A 12,934-nucleotide genomic window follows, 5' to 3' on the forward strand; every position below is an offset into this window, starting at 1 on the left:
CACACACACTATATATATATATATATATATGTGTGTGTACATATATATATATATATATATATATATATATATAGTATACATGTTTGCCTGTATGTATATAGTATATTGGTAATAACATGGAAGCTTTTAAAAATCCATCCATTTCTTGAAGAGAGCAGGATTTCTTACTTATTCAGAATTTATACACGCAATAACATTTTTTGCTTCCCACAAAAACCATTGTTTTTAACTGTGGAGCAATTTCGATATTTTTGACAAATAAATGGGCATTATTTAGAGGTTCTCTGCGAAAGAAAGAAAGAAAGAAAGAAAGAAAGAAAGAAAGAAAGAAAGAAAGAAAGATGCTACCTTTTAAAGAACGTTTGGTGCAGGCTAGGGCAACCTTTTTAAAAGTGTAAAATTCCCCATCAAGGGTTATAACCATCTCAATGAGCACTGGCCCTTTAATTTTATTTTTTCTCTAAAAAGAAAATTGTTAATTTCTTTTCCCATCACTCTTGTCATGAGGGAATATTGTTTATCTTCAAGTTTAAAGTATCAGTTTTCCGATGCCTTGCATGTTAATTTATTTCTTTAGTAAAAAAAGTTCTCTCTTCTTTCTTTACTTTGTCCAAAAGCAGCGTTTAGTCTTGCTCCAGTGTTTTTAGAGGTAAGGGTACTGGTTCACCTTGGTGGGACTCAGTGGGTATCCAGTGTAGACCGTGGAAGCTGGTGAGGCGCTAATGTATGTTTGGTGGGTGAATTGCGCCTGGTACTGGCTGTGGTGTATGGTAGGTGAGGGAAGAACACGATGACTCATGCTAACGGGGACCTGGTGGACGATTCCAGTGGGGTAGGCAGTATGCTGCACTGCATGGCGGGCTGAACCTTGTGAAGCCACCAGGTGGGCAACAGTCCCAGTAGATCCCAGTGCAGTTGGTGCAGTGTAGGTGTACAGGTGTGGCTGCCCGGACAAATGGGCAGTTGCCAAATGAGGATGAACAGCTGAGTGCGATGGGCTGTTATGTGGGAAAGAGTAAGGTGCCTGTGCTATTGTTGGGGTGATGTAAGCCTGCTGTCTGCGGTGACCTCCATTTCTGTCCGTTGTAACATGTTGCTGGGCCTGAAAACCACAGAAAGAAGAGAAGAATATATGAACAATAACACACTTGAAAGAGAACATCTCCATCTGCTGGACAAAACAGGAACAGCACTCAAAAAAGCCCTATAAAAATTGTCACAATTGGAACAGCAAGTCTAAAGGTTAACATCAAAACATTTGGATTGTATACTGTGCAAAATATGCCGAATTTCTGTTTTTGAGGTTCATGACTATAGCTCTGACTTCTTTCTGGGCTATGTTAATCAAGTCATACATCAGAAAAGGCTGCAAGTTAGTCAAAAACAATAGTTTGAAATAGGTGGTGTGTGTAATCTGGCAGGTAGTCAGAAACATTAAAACCTTGGATCTGCCATGTTAATATTCTTCAAACTTGATTCTGTTTCCTTCCCAGCAGTTCATTAATTTCATCTATAATTATTTCCAGGATCCTGATACTTGTGGGATATCATAGGTTAAGGTTAGGCTGAAAAAGATTGCAATGATGCTATATAATTTTGCTTTCAGTATGTTGGCCACATTTCCGCGAACTTCTTTGTGGATAAAAAATACTCAGATACTTGCCAACAAGCAATCCACCAGTTCTATTATTATCAGCTGAATACCGGGTTCTCAGTTAATTTAAGGCTTGACTACAATGTTTTTGTTAATTTGTGCTTTAGTTCCTTAAGGCGTTGCCAGTAGGACTTGAGGAGATGCTAACAATTTATAAAAGAAATTAAAAGGGTACTGGTGTATATTGCTCTTCTAATTCTCTTTGTCCAGTCTTTTGACTGGTAGCATAACTGTTACATCAGTACCACGAGGATAAAGTCTTTCACCTTTAACTTGAAAAACTATAATATTTTTTATTTTTATCAGTTGTGTTTTATAGTATTAAATATAAGATTCTTATTTTTTTTATAATTCTCTAAACAGTAATTAAAAATAAAAAGTGAAGTATTATACAAATGCATTTATTTTAACCTACAACAAACATTAACTGTGCCTGACTGACATCATTTTTATTGCAGTATGGCAATCTCCATGATTATTAGTAGTGATGAGCAAATATTGCTGGGTTTGTTTCACCATGACTTCCCCAAATTCACAGAAATGTTTGCGATATACGCTGAGCTTGGTGAGCTCCATTAAAGTCAATGGAGAATAATTAACTGAACCAGATTTGACTGGAATTTAATGGTACAATAATCTTTAAAGTGTCCCTGAGGGCTAGGAAAACATCTGCCAACCATACTGGACAAATTATTGTGGCCAAAAAGATGTCCTGAGCTGTGTGGCAGCGGTGCCAACCACTGTATCTCTGGGAGATCAAAGAAGAAAGAGCTCAGTCAGAGACATGCAATCATATATTTTATCAAAATAAAGTGGAAATGCTGAAATCGTAGTCAAAAATTAGAAAGTATATGTAGGTCTTTTAAAGGCAGATAATTCAAAATGCTATGTCACGATTGAAACCATGCTGGCTTTTCCTATTTCTTGAAGTTGAGCTGAAGGCTCTCTAAACTGTCTGTGTCGATGCTTTGCACTTTTTATTCAATCAAAAAGATAGTAATGTCTTGTAAATAGTAATAAACCTTTCGTTATTATTATTATTTCATAGACACTCCTGTGTTTGGGGGGGAGGAGGCATCAAGCTACTTCAAGGTTTGTTTTCACTCTCGCCCTGCCATGTTACTAATTATTATGCATGCATAGGGCACGTGCCTCCTTCTCTTATGTTGACGTGGAACTCAGAGATCGACCTTCACATTTGGCTACAAGCACAGATAACTCGTCCCACAGAGTCTGTAATGCAAATTATCAGCATTACATACCTGGGGGGCAGTCCCATCAATGTTAGCTGTTACAACTCTGGAGGACATCGCACTGGCCTCGCAAAGCATTATGAGGTGCTGGTATTAAAAAAAATAACAAAAACAAAATCTCCTAAACCATCTAAAATATCAGTAAATAATTCGACAACAAGGGCGAATGCAAACTCAACAAATTCAAAGCGAATAACGCTTTGGCGAAATTCGTTGATCAGCACTAAATATTAGTTGCTCCTTTTACCTTTCTTTCATTTAAGTACAAAATATTTCTCTCAAATGTTGTAAAGAATTCAAAAACGTTGGTGCAATACACATGCAGAGCAGGTTAGAGATAATGGAAGTACGAAAATTCGAAAGTCTCAAAACAATGATAGTAAAGATCGCATTAGCGCAAACAAATGGAAATTATTACTTGGTGAAATTACAGAACAGTGAAAAGAGATTGAATATATTGTTCGGATTTAAACTTTAAGTTGGTGACTTGTAGATCGTCAAATTCATGTTGCCATCAGGGAAAAGTAGTGTTTCTTCCCAATGAAGAGGCGTATCAGCGAGAATTAAGACTTGTTGTTTGGTGAAAGTGAAATCCCACAAGAGAAAATGTCAAGCCCCACAAGACTAAACTTTATGCAAAGTGAGCGGCAGAGACGTGAAGTTGCTGGCGTGTAGAACAGGCAGGGGGGTTGGCGAGTGAAGCGAGCAGGGGGCGTGCCCTAGTTTTAATAAATATCCAAATTACTTAAGAGTTTATCACGTTTATCTGGTTAGCTTATACATTGTAGTTGAGTTGTAACAATTTCTTATCTAGCCAGAGGTTAGGGTGTTCACTTCCATTACATTCTGTAACTAGGTCGCTTCTTCCAAATTCCTGTAAGCCTTTTTATAAAGAAGTGTTTTCCAGTTTCACTTACCATTTCCATGAGTGTCCTCAATATCTGGAAGCACATATTGAGAAGCCCTTTTGAAAAGTACTGACAGCTAGTGTTCATTTTAATTTCCATTGTTTATTTGTTATTTGCTTGAAGTATTTTGGTTTAAGTGTCTGTAAGCGTTTGTAAAACTGAAAACCACCCTGCAATAGTAGCTAACCTAAAAATAGGTGGATTGCAGCATGGGCAGGAGTGCCCAGTTTGATAGATAATTTAGTAACACCCGCTGTCTACTGGTCAATAGAGTCTTTGAGAAAAGCAACAAAGGAAAATAATATCTTATTGCCATACTACTTTAAAACTAATGCCAATTTCAACTGTCTGCCAGTTGCACATGAAATACTTAAGTTTTTAATCTTTTGTAATAATACTTCCAAGGCTGCTACCTTCCATACCTGGCTGAGATTAAGTGGCTGCTGTTGAAAGGAATGAGTCCCCGACCTCTGCTGTCTGTAGGATACAACTCCAGTGGAGTTACCAGATGAGTGATTGATGGCTGAGACAGCTGGGTTGGAGTTTTTGGATTTGTACATGGATGAGTGGTGACTGACTGTGTCTGTAGGAAAAAAGGAAGAAAACAAAACACATTTTAAAATGCTTTTAGTTAAATGTGACATTTTACAGGAGAAATGTTAAAGGATGAAGTAAAGAGTCATAAAATGTGCAATCTAGGTAAATATTATAAACAAAAAACACTTCAAAAAAGCTGTTTTATAGATTAGATGCAATTAGATATACAGTGGTGTGCAAAAGTATTCAATCCCCTTGAAGTTCACCTTAGGTTTCTGCATGACAAAAGATGTGTACACATGGTTTATCCATGCAGCATTTTAATGTGTACTCTTACACTTTAATAATCAATTCCCAAACTTAAAATAAACCATTTTTAGTAGATTTTTAACTGAAGAAAAAAAAATTGTGTAAGTATTTGTGTAAGTAAGCATTTGTGTAAGTATTTAAGCCTCTGTGCTTTGGAAGCTCCAGGTTTACACAAATTACAAATAATTCACAACGACACAAAGGTGATAGCAATTTGGCCATCATAATTAAACATAAGTAGACACTACTTGTGAGTCCTTTATATCTCTGGATATAACATTGAAATACAAAAGGCAGGAAATGGCTACAAAAAAAATCTTAAAGAGTTTGAATGGCCCATAAAGTACTGTTGGATCCATCATCAAAAAGTTGAAGTTTCATTACAGCACCCAGACTATTCCTAGAACAGGCCATCCCTCAAAACTAAACATTGGAGCAAAACATCGCCTCGTGAGAGAGGATATGAAAAATAAAGGCTGGTTAACACTTGCTATCAACTCCAATCACACAACTCTGAAAAAGAGATGATCTACCGTTGTTTCTGAAAGCAACATTAACCCTAAGCTGATTCCTTAAATATTGTAGAACACCACTTTAATGTTTATATATTTTATGTTATTCTGCATTTACCATTTTTTGTAGCTGGCTGGCCAACTTTGCAGGATGATTTCATTATCCTGCTGGTACTGTTAAGTGGTAGGAGCACACATCTTATACATAAACTTACTTGTGTAGTTGTCATGAAAAGCAACAGTTGCTTCTCAGTTTTAGCTTTATGATGAGTGTGTCTGTGTACTTTTATTTTTCGAAGAAATTTTTAAACTTCATGATGGAAGTAAATATAATAAAGAAGAGGAAGAACGACTTTTGTTATAAAGAATGAAATGTTACAATAATAAAGCCTTTTATTATTATTACCTCTTTATTTGTTTAAACTTGAGATACATGTAATATGGAAGGCCTATTTTGTGCATCTTACCTGGATGATCATGTATATTTTGCTACCTTTCTCCACAATGGCCTGCTCTAACACCTAGGCCTGGTACTTTGTTCTCTTTGTCCTGCTTTGTCATTTCTACAGACTGTGTGACAGTCTGTGATTGCATTTCAATAAATGGGATCAAGACTATAGCTCTCTGTAATTTTCACTGGTGCATTTTCACACATTCCTGAATGGGAGGACTGTTGGGATCATGACAATGTGACAAATGCTCAGAAACACAGATATTCATTGGGTCAAAGGTTTTTCTCCTAGTCTTGTACAATACAATATGACTAAATTGGGAAGTGCTGGTCTCCACTGTGTCCATTTACTCTTAAAATGATGGTGTACCATAATAAAGATCTCACCAGAGGTAATGTTTAAAGACAAGAACAGAAAGAATAAACAGTATTAGGCTACTTTATGATCATTTACAGTAATCGAAAAAGATAAAGTCGGCCTACTTTTAAAACATCTTCATAAAGATACCATTTTATTACAATTACAGTAATCCCTCCTCCATCGCGGGGGTTGCGTTCCAGAGCCACCCGCGAAATAAGAAAATCCGCGAAGTAGAAACCATATGTTTATATGGTTATTTTTATATTGTCATGCTTGGGTCACAGATTTGCGCAGAAACACAGGAGGTTGTAGAGAAACAGGAACGTTATTCAAACACTGCAAACAAACATTTGTCTCTTTTTCAAAAGTTTAAACTGTGCTCCATGACAAGACAGAGATGACAGTTCAGTCTCACAATTAAAAGAATGCAAACATATCTTCCTTTTCAAAGGAGTTCGCGTCAGGAGAGAGAGAGAGAACAAAGCAAGCAGTCAAAAAAAAAATCAATAGGACTGTTTGGCTTTTAAGTATGCGAAGCACCGCCGGTACAAAGCTGTTGAAGGCGGCAGCTCACACCCCCTCCATCAGGAGCAGGAAGAGAGAGAGAGACAATGAAAAACAAAGTCAAAAATCAATACGTGCCCTTTGAGCTTTTAAGTATGTGAAGCACCGTGCAGCATGTCCTTCAGGAAGCAGCTGCACACAGAAGGTAGCAACGTCTCTATTGTCTAGGTGTGCGAACAGCCCTCCTGCTCACACCCCCCTACGTCAGCGCAAGAGAGAGAGAGAGAGAGAAAGTAAGTTGGGTAGCTTCTCAGCCATCTGCCAATAGCGTCCCTTGTATGAAATCAATTGGGCAAACCAACTGAGGAAGCATATACCAGAAATTAAAAGACCCATTGTCCGCAGAAACCCGCGAAGCAGTGAAAAATCCACGATATATACACTATTTAAATATGCTTACATATAAAATCCATGATGGAGTGAAGCCGCGAAAGGCGAAGCACGATATAGCGAGGGATCACTGTAATCTACAACATCCAGCCATCCATTATTCAACCCGCTGAATCCAAACACAGGGTCACGGGGGTCTGCTGGAGCCAATCCCAGCCAACACAGGGCACAAGGCAGGGAACCAATCCTGGGCAGGGTGCCAACCCACCGCAGGACACACACAAACACACCCACACACCAAGCACACACCAGGGCCAATTTAGAATCGCCAATCCACCTAACCTGCATGTCTTTGGACTGTGGGAGGAAACCAGAGCGCCCGGAGGAAACCCACGCAGACACGGGGAGAACATGCAAACTCCACGCAGGGAGGACCCGGGAGGCGAACCCAGGTCCCCAGGTTTCCCAACTGCGAGGCAGCAGCGCTACCCACTGCGCCACCGTGCCGCCCTAATCTACAACATGCTAATGTTAAAACATTTTTATGAAATATACTGTGGCGGATGGCCAGGGCCCTTACCTGACCAGGATGCCTATGTAATGGAAGGACTGGGACACAGAACATGCACAGGGCATTATCATCCCCAGGAGCGCTAGATGGCAGCCCCCATGGGTTACAGCAGTGCCTCAGACTCCCACAAGGCAACTTGGGAGTTGGAGTGCTGTTGAGATTCGTGGGTGCCACCAGGGGGCACTGCAGGAACTGCTGAGCTCTTTATTGCAGCACTTCCACCACATCTGGAAGTGCAGACAGAAGGAGATTACGGGACACCTGGAGCACTTCCAGGTGCCCTATAGAAGGAGCTGCCTTTCTCCATTCGAGGAGCCAAAGTTGGGAAGAAAGCAGGCAAAACTTGCTGGGAGTGGAAGCAGAAGGAGAGAAACAGAGAGAAGAACAGAGAAGACAAAGGCAAAGTGCTGTTTCATTGTGTTTATTGTGCTTGTGAACTGTGCTGAGCAGGTGGGAAATGAAAGGGAAAGCGGTTCCCACGAAAAAATAAATTAAAAAAAAACATGTGTTTAACTTGTGTCCTGCATCTGTTTGTGTTGGGTTTGGGGAGCTGTGTGCCCCCTGCAGGCCACAATACTTTAGAGTATGGGCGGCACTTTGGTGCAGTATTAACGCTGCTGCCTTGCAGTAGGAGACCAGGGTTGACTTCCCAGGTCTTAACTGTGTGGAGTTTGCATTCTCTCTGTGTATTTGTGTGGGTTTCTTCTGGGTGCTGCAATTTCCTCACACAGTCCAAAAACATGCAGGTTAGGTGGATTGGCGATCCTAAATTGGCCTTAATGTGTGGATGGGGTTGATGTATGTGTTTGCCCTGTGAAAGACTGATGCCCAGTCCAGGGTGTGTTCCTGCCTTGTCCCCTATGCTAGCTGGGATAGGCTCCAGCAGACCCCCACGGCCCTGTTCAGGACTAAGCAGGTTAGGAAATAACTGACTCACTTTAGTGAAAAGAAAGAGTGAAAAGAGCACCAATGAATCAGGGGTCAGATTTACTGGTTAATGTCCCCTTTTTCAGCTGATTTGACCTAAAAATGTCCAAAAGCTTTAAACAGCACCATTAGTGAGGGAATCTACAAAACACGTAATGACTACTGTGAGTTCATTTTGCAGTCTGAATAGGAGATTGCCATACTTTCCAGTGAAAGTAGATGAAACTCTTGTACACCCAAATTAAATATACCTGGTTCAGTGCCTTTGTGCCTTTTTAAAAACTCTTTGCCTACTTTGTGACCTGTTTCCACTCTGTTTGTTTGAATCTATAATAACTGTAGTGTGGTTTCAAGTATTACTTCAATGAATCAAGCTCCATGACCTTTACCATAAAAGCGTTCTTCAAATGGCACTTAAAGGTGGGCCATTCTGATAAGTGCCATACAGAGGAGCAGCTAATTCTTTCTCCTTCCCCTGTTTTATGCAGACTGCCTGCTGCTCAAAAGCCACTTGAAAAGCATGAGTTGCAGAGTGAATGTGATCCAGTGCAGTCAAGCCACAGTGAAAAACTGGCATATTTCACTATGATGGCTCAAAATCATTACATATAGTGCATATAAAAATGAATCAAACAAGTAAGTAATTTAACATGAAGCTCAGCAAATACACCTTTGGAATTACTGTCTCTGATTAGCCACCTAAGTTTATCTACTGCAGAATCAGCTTGCAGTACCTGTTATACCAAAAACTAAAAATAATGTCAAGCTTTTAAGCAATAGCAAGTGTAACATGTTATATACATTTCCTTTGATGCTCACAATTATAATCAATGGGATCTCTAGTATTAAAAACACTGAACACTAATGGACATTAATTTAGTAGTACAGTATTTAGTAGTCCAAATATGGAACCATGCAAGCAGGTAGGTGTGGCATCTGTAAAAAATAATTTCCTTTTTAATATGAAGCCCCCTGAAATATTTATATTTGAAAAGGGAACAACAATCGGCTTAAATAAGAGTAAGTGGATGATTGTCTGATTCTTTAAGTCTAGTTGTGGAGTGTCTTAAACTTACATAGATTTTATCTCAATTATTGCTATGCAGAGGTGAATAAAGAGACAAACTAAGAAAGGTTAATGTTGTCACCTGCCTGATTTCATTTTTGACTTGAAAAATATTTCACTTCTCTTTGTGTGCTTTGTTTTAATGCCTAAATATAAAAAAACAGACAGGTTATAGAAAAAGAGTACTTTGCACAAATCAGCAACTGAGAGGCGGTCATTTGGATTCTCTACAGCATTTGTATTAAAGGAATGCATTATTTTGAATGTTTTTTTTCTTCATAAACTAATTCCTGCTGGTAAACTACTCTATACTACTACATTTTCATTTAAAAAACACAGACCTTAGTCTTCTATTCATACTACCCCAATGTTTTCAACCCCCAACATCTCACTTCATGATTGGTTACCCTTGATGAAAGAAAAAACATATTCCAACATAGTGAACGTAGAGGAGTTGCTTTTCATGGAACTTGTGCTGCTTACCTTTATGCACTTAAATTGTGTCTTGCAGAGTTTGAATGCTGCATACTTACACAAAAGGCAAATAGTGACTGTAACAGTTTTGCAAAACTTCTGTGGCCAACATTACTATTCCTTCAGTTTTGGGTAAGACATCTATGCTGTACACATGCCCAGTGTAGGTGGACAACTAACCTTATTTGTGTTTTCAGTCATTTCAGTGTGGATGGAGATACTTTTGTAAATGATGTGAAAATATTAGTGTGCAGGGAGATATCTTTAGTTTAAAAACACAGTTTTTAAATGAAAACACAGTTGTATTGCTGTAGCCTTAATTTAGCTTAGGAGCTTAATTAATTCACTTGCATTGTGTAATACATACAAATAAATCTTCAGTAGTGTTTGCTTTGTAGTTTACAAAAGCAACATTTCTAGTTTTTCATTCTGAAATTTTAATAAAAGTTAATCACCAACATGCCACTCTGTAAACATTAATTATGTTTATTTTCACCTCAATTAAAAAAGGGATTAGCATTTATGTGTTAAAATCATTATCGTTTTGATATGCATACTGGCTATAAAAGACAATGGAAATAGTGGGTGTTCACAGTAAACTAAAAAGACACTCTTCAGGTGCTTGATTCATTTAAGAGAAAAATGCTTGGCCTAATGGGTGCAGTTATTGTCTTGAAGTGAAAAAACAAAAACGTACTACACCTGTTTTTAGATTGCCTCCAGGATTTCTGGGCCCCAGAATGTTTTTTTTTTTTCTAACAGTGTCAGATTTTTGGTGGGTTTGGGTGCTTGCTCATGTTACAGTATGTGCACCAGATCTGGTGGCTTTTCTTTTCCTGTTTCACTTTTATCTTTTTTTCCCATTAACTTCCTGTTTCCTGTGTCTTTGTACCCACATAATTTTATTTTACATCAACCGCACGGTCTTGAAAGTCATTTTAGCACATGTGCAGACATTTTTTCTTTCCAGTGTTGTAACTGGCACTTTGGAAAAGCAGAAGGAGGTGCTCCTACTTAGGAAAATACCTTAAAAATGAAAATTACAAAAAAAAGAAAATAATTTTTTTGGTAGAAAAAGGAAAACTGTCATTAAATAGACCATTTTGTTTTATTTAATTAGAAAAGGATTTTTTTTAGTTTAAATAAAGGAGTGAACTGGTGTTCTGGATTACCAGAAAAAAAAAGTCCAAGTACATTTTGTTGTTATTTTTTGTCTGCCTGAACTTCTTTTGTTTTGTTGTGTCATTTCTAACAGGTTGATGGGAAGATGTCTACATATTTACTGAAGATAATCCATACCTGTTTTGCCACTTTGACACTGCAGGTGCATCTAAATGGTGGGTGCCCAAGTAATTACTTGTTTTATGTCTATTAGGTTACTCATTCAGCAAAGCAAAGATGAACTGTGTTTGTCTGATCAACCAATCTGTTGTTACTGCTAGTTCTTTTATGCCTCTTGGCATAAACAGTCGTTGAATACAACTGACTAACAGGTTCTGTTTCCTAGTCAGTTCAGCCCATTTTGCTTGCCTAAAGCTATTGGCAAATGCATCCTTTTATTTGTGAGTTTTCCGCTTGGAAATCAGATGTTTATATCACTGTGATACTGTACCTGTATTGTTTGTGTATTGCTAACTCAGTCCAGGCTTACTTAACGCAGGTAGTAAGATCATAGTAAACTCTTAATATAATTTGTGCATGTAATATTTTGGATATGACCCATGCTTTGCTTTTGACAATAAGCCTTTCTACTAGTATCAAGGTACTAGTCCTCTACCATGCAGAAAAATAGAAAAATAATATCAAAGGCCTAATCAGAATAAAAGGAAAGCTTATTGTCTTTGTTCCTTATTTGTCCACCCCAGATAGGTAGAGAGCATGTGCTGATAGAGCCTTGCCGGACCCACCACACGACAAACCACCTGGATTGGGACCAGCGGGTGACACCTCAGCACCACACTGGAACACTGAGGTTTTTTTATGGTGGATGGAGTGCCAGTCCTGCCACCAACCCCCAAATTTTCCCTGGAAATTGGAGGACCTGCTTACGGTGCTGAATGCAGATTAATGTCATAGCCAGGATGAAGTAATTGCAGGTTAAGGGTCTTGCTCCGACAGATTGAAAGAAATCATGTTGACTATAGTTTTGTGTATTTAATGAATGTTAAGTAGTGTTCTATTTAGGCTGCACTTATCCTGTATAACTGCGATAGGTTCTCTCTGAGTTGGCAGTCGAAAATAAAAATGAAAAGAATTGAACCGTAACAGTGTGATGCACTTAGACAGAGAGCTGTGATAATATGCTTTGGTTTATACGCTAGCGGCTGCAGCGAGCCGTGTCAGTGTTTTAGAAGTAGGAGATGGTTACGCATGTGTTCTGCGTAGAATGTACTGCAGTATGGCCGCCTTGGGCTTCTTAGTGATGACTCACAAGCTCAAATAGCCTTCCTCATCCTGAGGTAAAAAGAATCACTCTTTACAGGAAACTACTGATTCTGGAGAATGAACGTCAACAGGAAAGAATGTTTATATCTGAGGGGGAAGACGTAGTGGTGATTTCGGGTAAAAAAAGAAATCCATGCACTTCCACCGAGTTAGAGAGAACAATGATAAGAATTTGATCAGAGAATTATTTAGGGGTTATTTGCTTGGCTATGTGTTACATACTGTACTTATTCCTGAGTAAGTTTCTGATGTGTACTGTTTTGTATTTTGAGGGGACATCTATTTTGCAAATAGTTAATTTTTACTATGGTGTCCCTAAACTCAATTGGCCTTCCAATTTATCTGTTTGACTTACCTTTGCATTATTAGTCTTCTTCTAAGAAATTATTAATTTAGGTGTGCTTCATTTCACTTTATGCGCTTTTTGTAGAACATATAAAGCCTGTCTTACATAATAGTATCTTCACCCAACAAATCACAGTTTTCTTCAGAACATTGTAGTTGTGGTTTACCAGAGTTAAAAAAAGAGATTTTTGTACAAAAAAAAATACTATGAAGACATTAAAGCTCTG

At 38.4% G+C, this 12,934-nt stretch overlaps 1 protein-coding gene across 2 annotated transcripts in view; it reads right to left on the minus strand.

Moving 5' to 3' along the window:
* hipk2 (homeodomain interacting protein kinase 2) overlaps positions 1 to 12,934 on the minus strand; it is a 378,384-nt gene that overhangs the window by 1,093 nt on the left and 364,357 nt on the right. For both annotated transcript variants that reach the window (XM_028810445.2, XM_028810440.2), the window contains exons 14-15: positions 4,238 to 4,398; positions 1 to 1,102 (exon numbers count right to left, since the gene is read on the minus strand). The exon at positions 1 to 1,102 is cut by the window's left edge and continues 1,093 nt beyond it. In XM_028810445.2, coding sequence (XP_028666278.1) covers positions 644 to 1,102; positions 4,238 to 4,398 — 620 coding nt within the window. In that variant the 3' untranslated portion in view covers positions 1 to 643. The remainder of the gene's footprint in view (positions 1,103 to 4,237; positions 4,399 to 12,934) is intronic.

This window comes from Erpetoichthys calabaricus, chromosome 1 (genome assembly GCF_900747795.2).
Source record: "Erpetoichthys calabaricus chromosome 1, fErpCal1.3, whole genome shotgun sequence".
Taxonomy (NCBI): domain Eukaryota; kingdom Metazoa; phylum Chordata; class Cladistia; order Polypteriformes; family Polypteridae; genus Erpetoichthys; species Erpetoichthys calabaricus.